Raw genomic sequence first — 23,019 nt, 5'->3', positions numbered from 1 at the left:
AAGGTAAGAGAAATCTAACTTAATCTCTTTGTGGACAAACTCTGAAATTAGCATTTCTGTGAACCCTATAAAATAGGATACTTTCATTATTAATTGCTAAATGTTATTGTACACACTAATCCTTTTTCAATAATAGTATAGATAAATGTGTTTGAGATTGTGTCTATACAGAAGAATGTTCTAATGGCATCTCTATGATTCTAGCTGTTAATGTTAGGATCCCCGTGCAATTAATTCTTTCTTGTTTGTTCCTTTGCTTGGTTTTGGTTTTGGTTTTAGACAGGGTATCTGTATTATGTAGTTCTGACTGTCCTGGAACTTGCTATGTACACCAAGTTGGCTTTGAACTCCCAGAGATTCACATGCCTCTGCCTCTCACCTGCTGGGATAAAAGGCATGCATCACCATCCCCAGATATGATTAACACTTAGTTTAATTTTTGTCATGTCTTTTTTTTAGACATGATTTATTTTTTATTTTAAAACAATCTTTTCTCATTTTACATACCAATCCCAGTTCCCACTCCCTCCCCCTCCTCCTGCTTTCCCAACCTTCCCGCCACCCTACCTCAGAGAGGGTAAGGCTTCCTATGGGGAGTCCACGAAGTCTTTTGTTGCATCTCTTTGAGGCTGGACCAAGGCCCTCCCCCGTATGTCTAAGCTGAGCAAAGTATCCCTCCAAAGATAATGGACTCCAAAAAGCCGGTTCAAGCACTAGGTATAAATCCTGGCCCCACTACCCAAGCCACACAACTGTCACCCACATTCAGAGGGCCCAGTTCAGTCCCATGCAGGTGTCCCAGTCCAGAGTCAGTGAGCTCCCCCAACTAGCTCAGGTCATCTGTCTCTGCAGGTATCCCCAAAATTGTCTTGACCCCTTTGCTTATATTATCATTCCTCTGTCTCTTGCACTGGACTCTGGGAGCTCAGCCCAGTGCTTAGCTGTGCACCTCCACATCTGTCTCCATCAGTTGCTGGATGAAGATTCTATGATGGTAATTCAAGTAGTCATCAATCTGATTACAGGGGAAGGGCAGTTCCAGCACCATCTCCACTAATGCTTGGAGTCTCAGTTGGAGTCATCTTTGTGGATTCCCAGGAATTTCCTTAGTGCCAGGTTTCTCATTAGCCCCATAATGACTCCCTCAATCAAGATATCTCTTTCCTTGCTCTCCTTCTCTGTCCTTCTCTCATCTCCACCAACCAATTCCCTCATGTTTTCCTCCCCCCACCCCTTCTTCTCTCCCTCTCCCCTCCTACCTTCCCTTCTGCACACACACACACCCACTGTGCTGCCAATTTTCTCAGGGGATCTTGTCTATTTCCCTTTCCCAGGGGGATCCTCATAGGATTCTCCTTGTATGTCTCTCATAGGATTCTCCTTGTTACCTGGATTCTCTGGGGTCATGGATTATAGTCTGGTTATCCTTTGCTTTGCTTTACCTGTTTGTCTTTCTGGGTCTGGGTTACCTCACTCAGGATGGTCTTTTCTAGTTCCATCCATTTGCCTGCAAATTACATGATGTCATTTTTTTTTTTTTACTGCTAAGTAGTACTCCATTGTGTAAATGTACCACATTTTCTTTATTCATTCTTCAGTTGAGGGGCATTTGGGTTGTTTCCAGGTTCTGTTTATTATGAATAATTCTGTTATGAACACAGTTGAGCTAATGTCCTTGTGGTATGAGAGTGAATCTTTTGGGTATATGCCCAAGAGTGGTATTGCTAGATCTTGAGGTAGATTGATTCACAATTTTCTGAGAAACCACCATACTGATTTCCAAAGAGGTTGTACAAGTTTTCACTCCCACCAGCAATAAAGGAGTGTTCCCCTTATTCTGCATCCTCTCCAGCATAAGCTATCATTGGTGATTTTGATCTTAGCCATTCTGACTAGTGTAAGAAGGTATCTCAGAGTTGTTTTGATTTGCATTTCCCTGATGGCTAAGGATGTTGAGCACTTTAAGTATCTTTTGGTGATTTGAGATTCCTCTGGTAAGAAATCTCTGTTAAGTACCCCACTGGGGTACCCTGTTGGATTATTTGGTATTTTGATGTCTAGTTTCTTGAGTTTTTTATATATTTTGGAGATCAGCCCTCTATCAGATATGGAGTTGGTGAAGATCTTTTCCCATTCTGTACGCTGCCGTTTTGTCTTTTTGACTATGTCCTTTGCCTTACAGAAGCTTCTCAATTTCAGAGGTCCCATTTATTAATTGTTGTTCTCAGTGTCTGTGCTACTGGTGTTGTATTTAGAAAGTGGTCTCATGTGTCAATGCATTCAAGGCTACTTCCCACTTTCTCTTCTATGAGATTCAGTGTGGCTGGACTTATGTCTTTGATCCACTTGGACTTGAGTGGAGATAGATATGGATCTATTTGCATTCTTCTGCAAGTTGACATCCAGTTATGCCAGCACAACTTGTTGAAGATGCTTTCTTTATTCCATTGTATAATTTTAGCTTCTTTGTAAAAAAAATTACGTGTCCATAGGTGTGTGGGTTAATATCAGGGTCTTTGATTCGATTCCATTGGTCCACTTGTTTGTTTTTATGCCAATATCAAGCTGTTTTCATTACTATAGCTCTATAGTAGAGCTTGAAGTGAGGAATGGTGATGCCTCCAGAAGTTCCTTTATTGTACAGGGTGGTTTGGGGTATCCTTGGTTTTTTGATTTTTCATATGAAGTTGAGTATTGTTCTTTCTGTGAAGCTTTGTGCTGGGATTTTGATGGGGATTGCATTGAATCTGTAGATTGCTTTTGGTAAGATTGCCATTTTTATTATGTTGATTCTCCCTATCCAAGAGCATGGGAGACCTTTCCATTTTCTGATATCACCTTCAATTTCTTTCTTCAAAGCCTTAATGTTCTTGTCATACAGATCTTGCACTTCTTTGGTTAACATTACCCCAAGATATTTTATGTTATTTGTGGCTATTGTAAAGGGTGATGTTTCTCTGATTTCTTTCTCAGCCCTTTTATCATTTATATATAGGAAAGCTACTGATTTTTTTAGTTTATTTTGTATCCTGCCACATTATTGAAGGTGTTTATCAGCTGTAGGAGTTCTCTTTACCAGTCACTGGTGGCACATGCCTTTAATCCCAGTACTTGGGAGGCAGAGGCAGAGGCAGGCGGATCTCTGTGAGTTCCAGGCCAGCCTGGTCTACAGAGCGAGTTCCAGGATAGGCTCCAAAGCAATACAGAGAAACCCTGTTTCAAAAAACCAAAAAAATTTAAAAAAAAAGTTTGACTTCTTCCTTTCCAGTTTGTATCCCCTTGACCTCCTTTTGTTATCTTATTGCTCTAGCTAGACCTTTGTACTATATTAAATAGATATGGAGAGAGTGGACAACCTTGTCTTCTTGTTCCTGATTTTAGTGGAATCACTTTGAGTTTCTCTCCATTTAGTCTAAGGTTGGCTGTTTATTTGCTGTATATTGCCTTTATTTTGCTGAGGTATGTTCCTTGTATCCCTAGTGTCTCCAAGACCTTTATTATGAAGGGCTGTTAGATTTTGTTGAAGGCTTTTTCAGCATCTAATGAGATGATCATATGGTTTTTTTCTTTCACTTTATTTATATTGTGGATTACATTGACAGATTTTCATACGTTGAACCATCCCTGCATCTCTGGGATGAAGCCTACTTGATCATGGTGAATGATTTTTTTTAATGTGTCTGTGGATTAGCTTTGCCAGGATTTTATTGAGTATTTTTGCATCAATGTTCATGAGGGAGATTGATCTGTAATTCTCTTTCTTAGTTGAGTCTTTGTGTGGTTTGGGTATCAGGGTAATTGTAGCTTCATAAAAATAATTTGGCAATGACCCTTCTGCTTCTATTGTGTAGATACTTTTAGGAATACTGGTATTAGCTATTCTTTAAAGTTCTGGTAGAATTCTGCACTGATACCATCTGGCCCTGGGTATTGTTTTGGTTTGGTTTGGTTTGGTTTGGTTTTAGTTTGGAAGACTTTTGAGGATTGCTTCTATTTCCTTAGGGGTTATAGGTCTATTTAATTTGTTTATCTAGTCTTGATTTAATTTTGATATGTGGCATCTATCCAGAAAATTGTCCATTTCTTTTAGATTTTCCTATTTTGTGAAGTACAGGTTTTCAAAGTATGACCTAATGATTCCCTGGATTTCCTCAATGTCTGTTGCTATGTCCCCCTTTTCATTTCTGATTTTGTTGATTTGCATGTTCTCTCTCTGACTTTTGGTTAGCTTGGATAAAGATTTGTCTATCTTGTTGATTTTCTTTGAAAGAACAAACTCTTTCATTGATTCTTGGTATTGTTTCTTGGTTTCTATTTTATTGATTTCAGCCCTCAATTTGATTATGTCCTGGCACGTACTCCTCCTGGGTGAGTCTACTTCTTTTTGTTCTAGAGCTTTTAGGTGTGCTGTTACATTGCTAGTGTGAGATTTTTCCAGTTTCTTTATGTAGGCACTTAGCAGAGCTTTCCTCTTAGCACTGCTTTCTTGGTGTCCCATTGGTTTGGGTATATTGTGCTTTCATTTTCATTGAATTCTAGGAAGTCTTCAATTTCTTTATTTATTTATTTATTCTTCCTTGACCCAGGGGTGATGCATTTAAGCATTACCCAATTTCCATGAGTTTGTAGGCTTTCTGCAATTAATGTGGTTGAATTCTAACTTTAAGCCATGGTGATCTGATAGGATATGGGGGTTATTCCAATTGTTTTGTATCTTTTGGGGTTTGCTTTGTTACCAAGTATGTGGTCAATTTTAGAGAAGGCTCCATGAGGTGCTGAGAATAAGGTATATTCTTTTGTTTGTGGGTGGAATATTCTATAGATATCTGTTAAGTCCATTTGAGTCATGACATCTGTTAATTCTCTTATTTCTCTGTTAAGTTTCTGTCTGGCAGACCTGTCCATTGGTGAAAGTGGGGTGTTGAAGTCTCCTACTATTGGTGTGTGGGGTTTGATGTGTAATTTAAGCTTTAGTAATGTTTCTTTTACATATGTAGGTGCACTTGTGTTTGGGGCATAGATGTTCAGAATTGAGACTCCATTTTGATGGATTTTTTCCTGTGATGAGTATGAAGTGACCTTCTCCATCTCTTTTGAGTGAATTTTAGTTTGAAGTCTATTTTGTTAGATATTAGGATAGGTACACCAGCTTGTTTTTTAGGTCCATTTGATTGGAAAATCTTTTCCCAACCCTTTACTCTAAGATAATGTCTGTGTTTGTGGTTGTAGTGTGTTTCTTGTATGCAGCAGAAAGATGGATCCTATTTTCGTATCCACTCTGTAAGGCTGTGTCTTTTTATAGGGGAATTGAGTCCATTGGTATTAAGGACCAGTGATTGTTAATTCCTGTTATTTTTCAATGTTAGTGTTTGTGTGTTTCCTTTCTTTTGGATTTGCTGGTGTGAGGTTATCTGTTGCCTTGTTTTCATGGGTGTAGCTAACTTCCTTTGGTTGGCTTTTCCTTCTAGTACTTTCTGTAAGGCTGGATTCGTGATAGATATTATTTAAATCTATTTTTGTCATGGGATATCTTGTTTTCTTCATCTATAGTGATTGAAAGCTTTGCTGGGTATAGTAGTCTGTGGTGGCATCCATGGCCCCTTAGTATCTGCAGCACACCTGTCCAGGGCCTTCTGACTTTCAAAGTTTCCATTGGAAAGTTGTGTGTAATTCTGATAGTTCTGCCTTTATGTGTTACTTGGCCCTTTTACTTTGCAGCTCTTAATATTCTTTCCTTATTCTGTATGTTTAGTGTTTTGATTATTATATGGCAAAGGAACTTTTTTTTGGTCCAGTCTATTTGTTGTTCTGTAAGCTTCTTGTACCTTCACAGGCCCTGCCTCTGTGTCATAGTGGGTGGGTGGATTTGGAGGCAGAGTGGAACCTGTAGATTACATGGTCCAGTGGGGTGGTGCTGGAGCAGCCTACCTGAAGGAGGCTTGTCCAGTGGGGGAGGGGCCCTGGGTTTTGCCCCAGGGCCCAAGACTTAGAGACTGGACTGTTCAGCTGGGGGGCTGGTCACTCATCTCTTGCTCCTCTCTGTGCAGTTTTGTCATGTCTTTAAGAACAGAAAGTATAGAAGTCAGTAGACTTGAAGGATGCTACAAATCTAGAACATGAGTATAGAAGTCAGTAGACTTAAAATTAATTTTTAAAAAATTTTAAAACGAAGTCATTAGGGGCTGGAGAGATGGCTCAGCCATTAAAGGCTAGGCTCATGACCAAAAATATGAAAAGAAGTCAGTAGACTTGAAGGATGTACAAGTCTAGAACTTGTGGTTATTCCTGATTGGGCTCATCAGTGCATGGCTATGTGAAAGGCTCTCTCTGCAGGAAAGGACAACTATGTGAGGACGGTCTTAACAAGGCGCTGCCTATGAGGGATTACCAAGATTAGGTTGAGGTGAGAAGTTCCACGCTTGAGAGTAGGTGGTACCGTGTGCTGGACTTCAGTCCTAGACTTCATAAAAAAGAGAAAAACAGTATGGACTAATTGCTGTCATCTTCCTGATTGGGAACAAAATGTGATCAGCTGTTTCAAGATCCTGCTGCCCTGATACTCTTTAGTGGTTTGAATGACGATATCCCCCAAAGTCAGGTGTTTGCTTACAGCTGGCAGCATTGTTTGAATAAGTTTATAAGGTAAGGTTTTGTTGAAAAAAACATGTCAATGGAAGCAGGCTTTGAGAGTTTAAAAGATCCTTCCCGAGGCTTGGTGGCACACACCTTTAATCCCAGCACTTGGGAGGCAGAGGCAGGAAGATCTCTGTGAGTTGAGGTCAGCCCAGTCTACAGAGTAAGTTCCAGGACATCCAAAGGTTTACAGTAAAACTCTGTCTCAAAAATATAAATAAATATAAAATTTTTTAAAAGACCCTTGCCATTTCCATTTGTTCTCTCTGCTTCCTGCTTGAGATGTAAGTTCTGTTTGCTACTCCAGCCCTCATACCTGCCTGCTGCTGTGCCTTCATGTGATGGGGATGGACATTTATCCTTCTGGAACCATAATCCCAAAAACCCTTCTATAAATTACCTTGTCCGTGGTGTTGTACCACAAGCAAAAGAAAAATGACTAATACATGTCTGCAGCATGATGAATTAAATTTAAACTATAAGCCAAAATAAATCCTTCTTTCTTTCTTTCTTTTATGGATGAGCTCACTATGTAGTCCTGGAACCCACAATGTAGACCAGGCTGACCTGGAACCCACAGGCCTCTGCCTCTGCCTCTGCCTCTGCCTCTGCCTCTGCCTCTGCCTTGTGCTGGGATTAAAGGTGTGAAATGTTTGTTAACCTGACAAACCCTTCTTTTCTAAAATTGCTTTGCCAGGCTATTTTATCACAGCAACAGAAGAAGTAAGTTAGATAAGTACTAAAGGTCATATCCTATGACTCTCAAGGCTCCTATAATGCACATAATCCAATCCAATGAACTCTTCTGAGGTCATTAAATAAATAAATGTAATATTCCTGAGCAAACAGAAAATACCAGTGGTGCCTTCTCTCACATTGAACCTGAATTCACATTGCTCAAAGTACTTCCCCTACAGTACAGACTGTAGCAAGAAGAGAAATGTGATCACACTGGATCAATAAAAGGCATTATTCATATAATTAATTGGCCAACAAATATTTCTCAGTTACCTTCCAGTTGCCAAGCAATAGGACAGTTGCTACAGATATAACAAAGAACAAAATAGATTCGTTACTTGATCTGAAGTAGATTATAAATACAATAAGAAGTAAACATTAAGCAAATTCTGCCTTTAAATTATACTGCAATCGGGCTGGAGAGATGATTCAGCCATTATAGGCTAAGCTCACAACCAAAAAAACTATACTGCAATCGCCTTTCAGAATAGGAGATCTTATCCCTTCAAAGACTGTTGGCTGGGGGAACTCTCCCCAAAGGAGGTGGCAGCCAGTGTGATTATTGAGGAATAAAGATGTGTTACAATGGATCCAAGTACTCATGGGTCCAAAAGGAAGGAGAGCATGATACTCTGAGAACCCTGAAGAAGTCTAAAAATACCTAGGACCACATCACAAAAATCCTGCTAGAGTCCTCACAGTACTATTGCTGCAATGAAACACCATGACCAAAGAGCAAGTTGGGGAGGAAAGGGGTTTATTTGGCTTACCATTCCATATCATCAATCATCATCAAAGGCAGTCAGGACAAGAACTCAAACAGGGCAGGAACCTGGAAGCAGGAGCTGATGTAGAGGCAGTGAACGGGTGGGTGCTTACTGGCTTGCTCTGCCTGCTTTCTTATAGAACCCAGGACCACCAGCCTAGCAATAGCACCACCCACCATGGGCTGGGCTCTCCGCCATCAATCATTAGTTAATAAAACGTCCTACAGTCTTGCTTACAGCCAGGTCTCATGGAGGCAATTTTTAAATTGAGACTCCCTCCTCTCTGATGACTCTAGCTTGTGTCAAGTTGACATAAAACCAGCTAGGACAGACATTGTGAAGCAATTAATCAGAAATGAATAAGACATGTGGAAATTGTGAAGTAATTGCTCCACACTTTTTTTTTTTTTTTTTTTTTTTTTTTTTGGTTTTTCGAGACAGGGTTTCTCTGTGGCTTTGGAGGCTGTCTTGGAACTAGCTCTTGTAGACCAGGCTAGTCTCGAACTCACAGAGATCCGCCTGCCTCTGCCTCCCGCGAGTGCTGGGATTAAAGGTGTGCATCACCAACGCGTCCCTCCCGAAGCTGCGCGCTCTGTCGAAGAGGACGACCTTCCCCGAATAGAGGAGGACCGGTCTTCGGTCAAGGGTATACGAGTAGCTGCGCTCCCCTGCTAGAACCTCCAAACAAGCTCTCAAGCTCCACACTTCTTCAAACCACTGAAACTCACTTCTCTCTGGTTTCTCTTTGGGCCACAGTCCCATTGTATGGTACTGGCATTCTTCTGTTACTTTGTTTCCAATACTTCTTTGTAGCATCCCCAACAATGTAACAAGCTTTGGGGTGTAGAATTGCCAAACAACTCGGACGACCTATGTTATGTCAATTAGTTTTAACTATCATTTTACCATAATCTCAAATCATCTGAAAGAGAATTTCAACTGAGGAGTTGTCTACAAGACATCAGGTTGGCCTGTGCATGACTAAAGGAGATTTTCTTGATAGCTAATTGTATAGGAATACCCAGCCCACTGTGGGAAGCTCCATTCCCTACAAGACCATGAACAATGGGTGTATTTGTTTCCCTGCTCTTGACAGCACATGCAATGTGCCTAGCTGCTTGAGTTCCTGACTTTACTTTCTCAAAATGATTACGTAACCTGGAATTGTAAAGCGTAAGAAGCACTTGCCCCCAACTGCTTATTGTCAGAGTATTAAACACATCAAAAGAAATTAAATTAGGCAGATGGCAAATGTTTTCCTTCAAATGATACAAGTTCTTTGTTTAAGCTCCCAGATATAAGCATTGCCTTACCTCTTCCTTCTATTGTAGTCCCCATTGTCTAACTTCATGGTTCATCTTAACAGACTAAGACATGAGAAGAAACAGAAACACATCGCTAGACACTGTAGTGACAGATTTCATTCTCCTTGGCTTGGCTCACCCTCCAAATCTAAGAACCTTCCTCTTCCTGGTCTTCTTCCTCATTTACATCCTGACACAGCTGGGAAACCTGCTCATTCTGCTCACTGTGTGGGCTGACCCCAAGTTGCACGCCCGTCCTATGTACATTCTTCTAGGTGTGCTCTCATTCCTGGACATGTGGCTGTCCTCTGTCATCGTTCCTCGAATTATATTAAGTTTCACTCCTGCCAGCAAGGCTATCCCATTTGGTGGCTGTGTAGCTCAACTCTATTTTTTCCACTTCCTAGGCAGCACTCAGTGCTTCCTCTACACTTTGATGGCCTATGACAGGTACCTGGCAATATGCCAGCCTCTTCGCTACCCTGTGCTCATGAATGGAAAGTTATGCACAATCTTAGTGGCTGGAGCTTGGGTGGCTGGCTCCATCCATGGGTCTATTCAAGCCACCCTGACCTTCCGATTGCCCTACTGTGGACCCAAGCAAGTGGATTATTTCTTCTGTGACATTCCTGCAGTGTTGAGACTGGCCTGTGCTGACACAACAGTCAATGAACTTGTGACCTTTGTGGACATTGGGGTGGTGGCCGCCAGTTGCTTTATGCTGATTCTGCTCTCCTATGCCAACATAGTTCATGCCATCCTGAAGATCCGCACTGCTGATGGGAGGCGGCGTGCCTTCTCCACGTGTGGCTCCCATCTCACTGTGGTCACAGTCTACTATGTCCCCTGTATTTTCATCTACCTTCGGGCAGGCTCGAAGAGTTCCTTGGATGGAGCAGTTGCTGTATTTTACACTGTTGTTACTCCATTACTGAATCCCCTCATCTACACCCTGAGAAACCAGGAAGTGAAGTCTGCTCTGAAGAGACTAAGAGCAGGGAGAGGGAATGTGGATGGAGATAAGTAGTCACTGGCTCAGGAACCACAGACACCACCATCACTGTCATGATTTTAGCCACTGTCAATGTGACGAATGTTTAATACACAGATAATACTTTAGGATAAACTGGATATAATTCTACTACAACAAATGCTCCTGATGCTCTACGTAATCTCAATAATTTGCTAGTTATTTTATATGTTTTGATCCATTCCTCAGAAAAACACACATTTTACACAAATATTGATGGTAAGGAGTGAATATCTAAGGAGGTTTGTGGAAAACACTATAATAGGACTCCATTTCCTGTAGATTGATGATGGTACACATCTGCACTCAGGAGGCAGAGGCAGGCAGATATCTGTGAGTTCGAGACCAGCCTGTTCTACAAGAGCTAGTTCCCAGAAAGGTGAAGAACATTGGGATTTGATGTGCACAACTTTGAATTTATGCCCAAAGCCCACCTTTGTCTTACATAGTGGAAAACCAGTGAATATTCAGAAGGAAAAACATGAAATATTCAGTTTTCAGTTTCAGAAAAGAACTTCTGGTAGTGCTGTGGTGAAGGGCAGAGTGACATGGAGCCTGAGGGACATTCCTGGAGGCAGAGTGGACTGGTCCCACTGCCAGTAGCCCCATAGACTGCCCAAGGCCCCAGCTGACACCCACATTCAGGGGTCCTAGTTTAGTCTTATGCAGGTTCCCCAGCTGTCAGTCTGGAGTCTGTGAGCTCCTTGGGAACTCTAAAGCCTTTGAGTGTCCATAAAGCCTCTCCCCGTTCCCCATGTAGTAATACACCAAATTCTGTCCACTCTGCCTTTCAAAATAACTCTACCTCCTCATCTGGCTCACCCCCACTCATCGATTTAGCTGCCATTCCCTAAACATCCTGCATGCTTTCCCACATCTGAGACTTTGCTTTAGTCCCATTTCTAAATGTGCTTCTCCTCCTCCTCCTTGTTGGTTAACTGACATTTTATGCTTCATTCAAGACCTGTAAAAAAAAAAATTCTTAGTCCTGAAAAAGCTTTTCATAACTCTCCTGGCCATAACCTCTATCTTCTTCTCTGCATGACTACAGTTCTTAGAACTCTGAAACAGCAATCTTCCTTAGTAACTTATATGATTGCTTAGGTGCTACAGCTTTAGCAAATAGCCTTCCTATGTACAAATGACAAAAGCACTGAAAAACAAGTTAGAGAAACAACTTTCACAATAGCCTCCCCCCCCCAAAAAAAAAAAATATATATATATATATAATATATATATATATATATATGAAGATGGAAAGAATCTTCCATGCTCATGGATTAATAGGATTAATATAGTAAAAGTGGCCATCCTAGCAAAAGCAATCTACAAATTCAGTGAAATCCCCATTAAAGTTACAAGTCAATTCTTCACAGAAATTGAAAAACAATTTTCAGCTTCATGTGGAAACACACAAAACCCAGGATAGTCAAAAAACAATCCTGAATAATAAAAGAACTGCTGGAGGTATCACTATCCCCTATCTCAAACTGTATGTACTACAGCGTTATAGTAATAGAAACAGCATGGTATTGGCACAAAAACACACACATTAATTAATGGAATTGAATTGAAGACCCAGACATGAACCCACACACCTATGGAGACCTGATTTTTCATAAGGAAGCCAGAAATACACAATGGAAAAAAGAAAATATCTTCAGTAAATGGTCCTGGTCTAACTGGATGTAGAAGAATGCAAATAGACCCACACTTAGCACCATGCACAAAACAACTCCAGATGGATCAAGGACTTCACATAAAGGCAGATTCACTGAACCTGATAGGAAAGAAAGTGGGGACTAACCTTGAAATCATTGGCACAGGAAAAGAATTTCTCATCAGAACACTGTTAGCATAGGCACTAAGATCAACAATTAGTAAATGGGACCTCATGACACTGAGTTTCTGCATGGCAAAGGGCACTGCCATTCAGATGAAGAGGCAGCCTACAGAATGGGAAAAGATTTTTACCATCTGATAGAGGACTAATATCCAAAATATATAAAGAACTCAAAGAGCTAGATATCATGAAAGCAAATGTCCCAACCTAAAACAGAATTCTCAAAAGAGGAAACTCAAATGACTAAGAAATACTTAAATGTTCAACATCCTTAGCCATCAGGGAAATGCAAATCAAAACTCCTTTGAGACTTCATCTTATACCTGTCAGAATAGCTAAGATTAATAAAAGCAAGTGACAGCTCATTCTGGCAATGATGTGGAGCAAGGGGAACACTCCCCCTCTGCTGGTAGAACTGCAAATTGTACAGCCTCTATGAAAATCAGTGTAGTGGTTCCTTGGGAAGATGGCAATCAATATACCTCAAGATCCAGCTATAACACCATTGAACATATACTCAAAGGAAGTATGCTTCATCCTACCACAGAGGCATTTGGTTAAACTTGTTCATTGCTGCCCTATTCATAATAACCAGAAACTGGAAACAACCAAGATGCCCCTCAACAGACATTATCCATTATACAAAAAGTGAGAGATCTTAGGACACTCAGCCCTAAATGGAATGTCTCTCTCAAACCCTTCCCTGGAGGCACAGAGAACCCTATGGAAGAAAAGGCAGAAAAAGTATAAGAGCTAGAGGGGAAAGAAGGCACCAAGGAAACAGTGTCTTCCAGACATAACAGGACTGAAGCACACATGAACTCAGAGACTGTGGCAGCAAGAACAGGGCCTGCATGGGTCTATACAAGATGGGGTCCCAGAACTGAGAGGGGAAATGGACACAAGCTGCTATCCCTAACCTAGAAGCTATCCCATACTGAAAAATGAAGAAAAGAAAACTGGTTGCCTCCAATGGAGTCTCATTGGGTATACACACAATATGCACCACACTAGATATTTACCCAAAGGACTTGACACCAGTGTATCACAGAGTCACTTGCACATCAATGTTTATTCCAGCACAATTCACAGCAGCTAAATTCAGTGCCCATGACAAAGAAACTGTAGTATGGGTAAACAATGAAATCTACACAGCCATAAAGAAGAAAGTTATGTCAAATCCAAGAAAGTGGAAGAAACTATAAATCATCACATTAAAGGAATTCAGTCAGTCTCAGAAAGACAAATATGTTATATTTTCTCTCATTTATGGCTCCTGGGTTGCATATAGATACAATGTATGAGTCAGGGGGTGGTGGCACACACCTTTAATCCCAACAATTGGGAGGCAGAAGGTAGCAGATCTCTGTGAGTCTGAGGCCAGTCTGGTCTACAGAGTGAGTTTCAGGACAGTCAGGGATACACAGAGAAACCCTGTCTTGGAAAACAAAACAGCAAATAAGATACAATGTGTAACAATTAGTCTTTCTACCAAGCCCCCCCCCCAGTCCTGCTGCCATGTGGGCCACCCAAGTTCTCCCGGCCACCACGTTATGGTCCCAAGTAACACACAGAGACTTATATTAGGTACAAATCCTGCTTGGCCAATGACTAGGATTTCTCATCTGCTATGTCAGTCTTAATTTTCATAAATCTATATATTTTATAAGACTTATCGGACACCAGCAGAAGCATCCTATCTTCCCGGGCTCACATGGTGACTCCATACTTTCTTCTATCTTTCCCAGAATCCTCCTTGACTCCTAGTCCTATCTTGTTTTCCTATTGACCAACAGTACTTTATCAACCAATAAAACAATCATACACAGAAAGACCTTCCCCATCAACAATGTGTGAACTCATGGAGATTAAACACCTTACTAATGAAAGATGAATGGATCAAAGACTAAATCAAAGAAGACTCATGGTGGGCCTGGAGAGATGGCTCAGTGGTTAAGAGCACTGCTTGTTCTTCCAAAGGTCCTGAGTTCAATTCTCAGCAACCACATGGTGGCTCACAATCATCTGTAATGACATCTGGTGCCCTCCTCTGGCCTGCAAGCAACATGCAGGCAGAACACTGTATATGTAATAAATAAATAAACAAATAAATATTAAAAAAAAAGACTCATGGCAATGAACATTTACAAGTAAAAATGAATGAACTAAAGAATAAACTGTGTGACTCAATGGACCACACTACAGCTTCCACAAGATTCTTCTTTTTCTCTGTTTTTGTTTTTGTTTTCTTTGTTTTGCTTGTTTTTTTTTGTTTGTTTGTTTCTGGTTTTTAATTTGGTTTTGATTGGGGGAGGTTGCAAGGACAGAGGGCAGATTTGAGGAGACAGGGAGATAAATGGGACTGGAACACATGAAATGAAATTCACAAAGAATCAATAAAAGGAAAAAATAAAAAATAAGATAAAAATAAAAATTACTGCAAGAACCTTTTTGAACCCTCCAGATATAGCCAGGTCACACATCCAGGACCCAGCCTAGACTGGCCACCCCTGAATATGCTGCAGTCTTCCTGTAGGATCCTACTAGGACCCACTCTACCTGTCACTGACATACGGGTCCCTCCCTCACCACATCAATCTCTACTCAGCCTGATCCTCCATATTCTTTTCCAAGGTCTATCCTAGAAATGAATGGAACTAGAAAAGATTATATTAGTGAGGTAATCCAGGCCCAGAAAGACAAAAGTCACATGTTCTCTCTCATCTGTGGTTCCTAACTTTAAATCCTCAGCAGTGAAGACATATCCTGAAGTAACTAAAGAAACCAAGAAAGTGTAAAGGGACCATTATTGGGATGAGAGAATGGGGAACAATAGAGAAGGGAATGATAGGGTACAATTGTCTTGTCAGCTAAGTGGGAAGGGGAACTCTAATTAGGAAGAGGAGATAACTACACAAAAAAAAAGAGGAGGGAAGAGGGCAGGTTAACAGTGGGGATGTCTGAAAGTCAGAGGGAGTCATACTATTAACTACCTATCTACCTTTAAAACAACTATAATACATACAACTCTATATAAGTCCCTCTTTTGAGTTGTTGGTCAGAGATGTCCAACAGACTTTCAAAACGTTACAGATTGCTGCTTGCTGCCCTTGGTTGTTCCCAGATGTGGAAGATGAGTCACTATTTCCGAAGACAACTATGCATAGGACACAGGACCTATAGGACCCTGAGCTAGAAAGTGCCATGCAAGCTTCCAAACAAGGGAGGAAACCAGAAGTCCTACCCAGCTACAACTTCTATGAACTACAACAATGACCAGCATGGCACCATAATCCTAAGGATGCAGTAGAGTGCACATACCTTGGCAGTAACCAACAGTTCTCTAATCAGACCTGAAACTGACTTAACAAGAGAGAAACCGTGCCTGGTACTGGAAACATAGCCAACTACTCAGGACTATTGAATCTTGGATCTTAGAGGAGAACCACTTTACTAAACCATCATATTCCCTAACTACATTCTAAATTGTTGTCCTTATACTCACAGATAAGTATAGTCCTCGCCATTCATCAAGGAGATGTCTCTTTGCAACAAATGGAGACCATTATAGAAAACCACAACCAGCGGAGCAGTGGTGGTGCACACCTTTAATCCCAGCACTCGAACTCACAGAGAGGCAAGTGGGTATCTGTGAGTTTGAAACCAGCCTGATATACAAAAGCTAGTTCCAGGACAGCCTCCAAAGCCACAGAGAAACCTGCCTCGAAAAACAGAAAAAAAAAAGAAAGAAAACCACAACCAATCAAAATGCAGAGTTGTAGATCCCAGTCCCAGTGGCTACATCTACAAAACACTCAGCACCTAAAGCTCAGGTACCATTGTGAAAAAGGTGGTGGAAAGATTGTAAGAGCCAGAGGATGGGGCGCTTGTTGTGAAGCTGTGTCTCCTAGAATTTCAGAAGTTACACCATAAAGTCTCACAAACACAGCTGCTTAAACAGTTGAACAAGAACAATAGACATGCCAAAGTGGAGGAAAAACCACCAGGCCTCAACCCTACACAACGAACTAGAGGCAGTTAGGAATGCTGAGGGTTGGAGAGATGGTCTTTCCCAAGGTAGAGCACATCAACTGGTTATCCAAAACACCAAATGGTTAGCCCTGAAAACATACATACAAATAGCATTGTGGAGAGTCTGAGGAAATGCCGAAGGAAGACCCCAGACTCAAATAGAAGGTAAGAACAAAGGGTGTTTATTATACCATCATACATGTGGGATCACTCACCTGTACAAAATGGTAACAATCCCTGAGAAGAACCTGTAGGCTCCTTTTAAGCATAGCTAAGGGGAGCTTTGGGAGCAATTAGGTCATCTCACACTTAATTGGTTAAGCAACCATCAGTTACATTAGTATATGCTTGGTCATTAGAGAGTAGAGCTACTTGAAAGGGATTAGGAGGTGTGGCCTTATTGGAGGAAGTGAGTCACTGGGAATGGGCTTTGGGGTTTCAAATGCTCAAGTCAGGCACAGTGTCTCTCTTTTTCTTCCTGCTGCCTATGGATCTGGATGTAAAATTCCTCCAGCACCATGCTTCCTGCCATGCTGCTATTTAGACTAAGCCTCTGAAACTGTAAGCCTCAGTTAAATGTTTTCTTTTATAAGAGTTGCCATTGTCATTGTGTCTCTTCACACCAATAGAACATTGACTAAAACAGAATGTAACAATTAATGAAAAAGGAGGCCACAAATTTGAAGGGGGAGTATATGGGAGGCTTGGAAGGAAGAAAGGAAAGAGGGAAATGATGTAATTACATTATAATCTCAAAAAAATAAAATGTGTTTTCATTTTATAAAATTGTTTAAAAAAGAAAAACCAGCCTGTTGTGGTGGTGCATGTCTTTAGCCCTGTCCCAGCACTCAGGAGGCAGAGGCAGGCAGATCTCTGTGAGTTCAAAGCCAGCGGGGTCTACAGAGCGAGCTTCAGGACAGCCAGGGATACACAGAGAAACCCTGTCTCAAAAAGAAAGAAAAAAAGAAAAACAAAAGACACAAAGTTGGAAGCACAGGGAAGAGGGATGGGCCTGGGAAGAGCTGGGGGAAGACACTGTACAAAAGCAGGAACTCTCAAATAACTAATAAAAAGAAATTTAAATAAGCTAATAAATATTAAATAAAGAAGATATTGTGTGTGTGAATAGTACAAGCAAATTTGTCTAGAAGACAAATGAAATTATTGAGAGTGGAAATCAGGAACAGGAGGCTCGAAGATATGGGGAAACATGTTCAATTATTTTGTATACTGGCAAAAACCTGAATAGATAAATACATTTAATGAAATAGACAGATTATAAATTTCATAGAGAATTCCTTGAAATATTGTACATAGGGGCCCGTAAGAGAGCTTAGGCAATAAAGGCACTTGCCACCAAGTCTAATAACCTGACTTGGTTTCCCAGAACCCACAGTTGTCCTCTGAACTGAACAGGAGCACCTAAACATCTGCTCCATGGCATACATGTACACAAAGACAAAATAAATAAATGTAAAACGCGTGTAACTACATTTCACTTGGTAGATGGATCAGAAGACCTATACAATGCTGGGGGCGGTGACCACAACTATAACCCTGGCTACCTGAGAGGTAGAGGCAGGAGGGTCAGGAGTTCAAAATTAGTTTCAACTACCTGAGACCCAGTAGCAAAAACAAAATAAACTATAAAATAAATATCTTAAGTAGCCTGGAGACCCTGAGCGTCACGTAGTATTTCTCATAGTCTGTGAAGATCTACCATAGTACCTTAGTCATTCAAAGAAAGCTTAATTCATGGCATGTGATTGTGCTAATAACATTCTTCACCTTTAATAGCTGTACTCCTCTCTCCTCCTCCTCCCTCTCTTCCTCCTCCCCCTTCCTCCTCCTCCTTCCTTGTCTTCCACCTACTCCCACTCCTCACACCTCCCCCTTCCCCTCTTCTCCCTCCAATTTCAAAAATCTGTTTTGAGAGAGAAAGGAAATCACAGTTACAAAGTCATCAAGCCCTGATAAGCCCCAACTACCTTGTCCCACCTGGTCTTACAATCTGGAGAAAGCTAGAAAGGAAGAAAGGAAAGATGTCTCCCAGGAGATAGATTACAGACATGAGATCTGACTTCTCACTGGGGTGCTGTTACAATAGTCCCCACACTAAAAATCTCACACTCATAAGTGCCTCTGGGGGAAAACAAAGCAAAAACAGACCACAGCTGAGACCACCTTCAGTAACAGCCTCAGTCTTCCCCGGTCCACAAGGAAAGGGGAGAAGAAGATCCACAAATAATAAATAATCCAAGTATCAGTCAGACAGTCCTTTATTTGATCCAGCCAGAGCTGAGTCTTCTCCCATCAGCTCCTCACACTAGCTAGTGAGGACCCTGTGGGATGCAGAACTCTCTCCAGCAAGAGTGTATCCCTTCCCTCTGACTGCAAAAGGACCTTCTTCACTGGAAGCTGGCACCGCCTGATGAGACTCACTCGCCCTTCCTCACCAGCATGGTATGAGTCCCATCTTTCAGGGTCATCTGGAGGCTTGGTGGCTAATGCAGAGGGTGCCAAAGAGACAGGACAGTGTTCCCAAATACCTAAGTTTCAGATACAGGCGAAGGTTGGGACAAAGCCGTAAGGCATGTCTCTGCTGTGTCACCTCTTAGTTTGTTCTTTAATTATTGGGCATACTTTTCTTTCTGCTCTACAACAATGTTTCCTTCTGTTAAATCATGTGACACTACCTCTCCAGCTGTCACTGGCTACATCTTTCCCCAAAGCTCTTCCTTAGGAGCAACAGTTCACTGACTGTCATCGGTGTGAGCCAGAGAGGGTGAGAATGTCTTGGTGTCTGTGGTGGTTCTACGTGTGATCCTGTGTGGTCCTCATCAAGTCACTGCCCCCAGCTCTGCCCAGAATCTGAAGGTTAGATTAAGCAAGTGGGAATCTTGTGGTTGTGTTAGTGAATGTATTAAATGGATAATGCAGACTGTTACTAACGGCTTCATATTCTTCTTTTCTGTTTTGTTTCTGTTGTCGTTGTTCCCGCTGCTGTTGTTTGTTTTCGTTTTTGTTGTTTGTTTGTTTTTTAAGAGAGTGTCTCACTATATAGCCTTGCCTGAATTGTAACTCACTCTGTAGACCAGGCTGGCCTCAAAGTCACAGAGATCCGCCTGCCTCTGCCTCCCGAGTGCTGGGATTAAAGGTGTGTGCCACCACAACCAGCCCTTGGGTTTCATATTCTTTTTGGACTTTGTTAGTTTCTTGTCTCAGATTTCATTACACACACACACACACACACACACACACACACACACACTTATTCATTTTAATGTACTTCACATTTAGATTTCCTTTTGTTTAAAAGCTTTATTGTAAAATTCAGAAAAGGGACAAGAGATGAGACATGTAAGTAGAGTTAGGAACTAACAAAAGAAATCCTTGCAAATGTAAGAATGATACAAACATGCAAACCAAGAAAGTTAAATTGCATCACTGATAGTTGCTAGTGAGAAGGATTCAAACACACCGTCTAAAATATGTAACTCTGAAACTGAGTGAGGACAGGCACGTGGAATCCCAGTGCTTGTTCCCTAGAGACAGGTGAGCAGGAACTAGACAGGGCTACATGTGCCCCATATCAAAAAAAAATTTTTTTTAAACCAGGCAGTAGTGGCGCATGCCTTTAATCCCTACACTTGGAAGGCAGAGGCAAGCGGATCTCTGTGAGTTCCAGGACAGCCAGAGCTGTTACACAGAGAAACCCTATGGGGGCTGGGGAGAGTGGTGAAAAAGCATAGGTAATTTCACAGCAACAAACTTTGAGTCTTATCTGTTGTAGAACTTGCACAGGAGTTGAGGGTGTGGCTCAGTTGGTAGAGGGACAAGGGTGGAGGTGGGAAGATCAGAAGCTCAACCTATCATTGGACACATGAGCCCAAGACCAACTGAGAATACAAGACACACCTCAAAAAAAGAGGTATTCTGAGGCTAGAGAGATGGATCAGTGGTTAAGAGCACTGATTGCTCTTCCAGAGGTCCAACATTCAATTCCTACCATCTGAATGGCCCCTCACAACTGTCTGCAACTCCAGTTCCTTTGGACATACATGCAGTCAAAACACCAGCATAAAATAAAAATACATAAAAGAATTTTAAAAGATGCATTTCATTACATCTAGGAGTGTTTTGTATTTGGAGACTTTTATCTTTTTTATGTGGGGTGTGTGAGTGAGTGAGTGGGTGGGTGGGTGAGTGAGTGAGTGGGTGCCTGTGTGCTTGCGTGCATGCCTGCATGGAGTCATTCCTCTCTTCCCATCTTCTTGAGGTGAGGCCCTCTTATTTCAGCCATGCTCTGTACTCCAGGCTAGCTATCCGGGAAGCTTCTATGTCATTTTGCTATCTCCTGCTCCCTGCTCACCACTCCTGTTCCATTCTCCCATCTCACTGGTTCACTGGCCAAGGAAAGCTGAGGTTACAACTGTGCACCAGCATCTCGGACTTTTTAACTTGGTTTCTGGAAATTGAAGTCAGGTCATGAGGCCACATGAATACCAATTCTGTCCACTGAGTCATCTATGTTTTGAAACAGTTAGACTCTTTGACTCTTTAAACTCATTATTCAAACTGATGCTTTACTAAGTTATTTTGAATTGTTATTTGTGGATATTCAGTAAAACAGAAAACTTCTGGACAGGCAACCACAGGCATGGTTGGAAGCCATACTCCATTATCCAGCTGTGAGATTTCTCTGTCATTTAACCTCTGGGGATTACAAGAACTCCACCTGGATACAAATGATATTATTAATCTATAAACTATCTTGTTTTGCTTTTTTGTTGTTTTCAACTAAAATATTTGCCCATTTCTCTCTCTCTCTCTCATCTCTCCAGCCATTCCCAGACCTCCCTAAAATGCATGGCCTCTTGTTCTTCAATTCTTCTTACATATATAATTACATGCATACAAAACTTTAGTCTTTGATTTTTACTACCTCACTCCAATGAGAGTGAGGCCACAGTGTTACTGTCTCAGTGCTGGTTCTGAAGCCAGAGTATTCCATATACTACTGCCCAGTGCTCTCCATTAAGCCCCATCTCCACCCAAATGAGACTTCACCAGTACGTGGTCTCTTTTTCCCTTTCTGCCATGCTTCTTCCTTCCTCTCTCTCTCCTTGATCCTCTGTTCTTTCCTCCTTCATCTCCCCATCTTTGTCCTTGGAAGGCATGAAATTGTCTCAGAGCCAGGTCTGGGGGTATTAATAGGTCAAACTATATCATAGAGTGATTGCTCTGTAGATAACAACCTTCATGCTTAAAAATCTGTGGCAATGGCCATGACCCAGAGGGAACAGCGCTGACAGTCAGAGGAGAAGGGAAGGTGGCCTTTTTTGATATTTACAGTTTTTATTTAATATTTACAATTAACTGAGAGGAAAAGGAAATGACAGGAAAATTTTGCACCTGGAAAGACTTCACATCAAATAGACGCTCAGTGTTACAAATAGAACTGTGTCCTTGGATGGATAAGAAGTCCTGTCATCCAAGGACAGGCTTAAGAAATACTGTTCTCTCCAGCTTTGTGTGGGTGGGCTGCAATTCACACTGAGCATGAACTACAACTCACTAGCAATGGTAACTTCTGCAAAAGAAATTACTCTTTCTGGATAATAATTACAGAACATTCTTGACGGGGGTATAGCTCAGTGTAGACACTTGCCTTCTATACCCAAGGGCCTAGATTCAATTCTCAGCACTGGGGTTAGAAGGAGGAGGAGGGAAAGAGGAAAAGAAGGGGAAAGAGGAAGAAGATCAAGAGAAGGAAGAAGAGGAGGAGGCAGAAGAGAAGATGGAAAACGAGGAACAAGAGGCAAAGGAAGAGGAGGAAGAAAATAAATTCCTTAACATAAAAAAAATAGTGTGAAAAGTAAGAATTTAGGGAAATAGGTAAGAGGGCAGTGAAGACTATCTGCTCTGAGAGAGACACAGATTCAGGAAGAAAATGCAGTGAAACTCCATCAATAAATCCTCACTACTACCTAAAGGAAAAAGGAAAAGGTCATGCATCTGAAGAGAAGGTGGAAGTGTCCCTTAGATAAAGATTCTGGCAATTTACCAGAGCAAATGTCTCAGAACTTGAACAGCCCAGATTAAATATACTGTATCAAATTCCCTTTGCTCCTAAGCCAGGTGGCGGTGGTGGTGCACACCTTTACACCGAGCATAAGGGAGGCAGAGGCAGGAGGATCTCTGTGAGTTCAAGGCCAGCCTGGTCTCCAGAACGAGTCCCAGGACAGGCTCCAAAGCTACACAGAGAAACCCTGTCTCAAAAAGCAAAAAAAAAAAAAAAATCATGAACTATCATAATATTTTTAGATTTGTGTGGCTTTGTAATAAAAATTCACTGCTACCATTGGTCATTGTAATGTGATTGCCAGCATGCATGAGTAGTCAGTACTACAAAAGGAGAGAGAGAAAGAGAAGGAGAGAGAGAGAGAGAAGAGGAGAGAGAGAGAGGGAGGGAGAGAGAGAGGGAGAGAGAGAGAGAGAGAGAGAGAGAGAGAGAGAGAATATGCAGGTCCTCCATGAGGGTCATATCTCCACAGAACTTTCCCACCACCACCCCAGGTTCCCACAGTCTCCTTCTTCAGTCCCCCTCACTTTCAGGCCACCTATGCTAACCTCTGCTTGTCCGTCCTCCAGGTAACATATCTCCCAAAG

The 23,019-nt window shown here is 41.6% G+C and overlaps 1 protein-coding gene across 1 annotated transcript; it reads left to right on the top strand.

The window, feature by feature from the left end:
- Nucleotides 1-9,512: 9,512 nt before the first annotated feature.
- LOC100773439 (olfactory receptor 10G2) lies at nucleotides 9,513-10,469 on the top strand. Its single transcript, XM_027386501.1, has one exon. It carries the CDS (start codon nucleotides 9,513-9,515, stop codon nucleotides 10,467-10,469), a length of 957 nt encoding a protein of 318 aa, XP_027242302.1.
- Nucleotides 10,470-23,019: the final 12,550 nt, after the last annotated feature.

Source organism: Cricetulus griseus, assembly GCF_003668045.3.
Source record: "Cricetulus griseus strain 17A/GY chromosome 1 unlocalized genomic scaffold, alternate assembly CriGri-PICRH-1.0 chr1_1, whole genome shotgun sequence".
NCBI classification, from domain to species: Eukaryota; Metazoa; Chordata; class Mammalia; order Rodentia; family Cricetidae; genus Cricetulus; species Cricetulus griseus.
Note: the sequence above shows the minus strand (reverse complement) of the source record. Positions and strands in the feature narration are given on the sequence as shown.

Bases quoted from the DNA above. Each gene is read 5' to 3' on its own strand.
- LOC100773439 (XM_027386501.1), top strand. From the start codon at position 9,513: ATGAGAAGAAACAGAAACACATCGCTAGACACTGTAGTGACAGATTTC.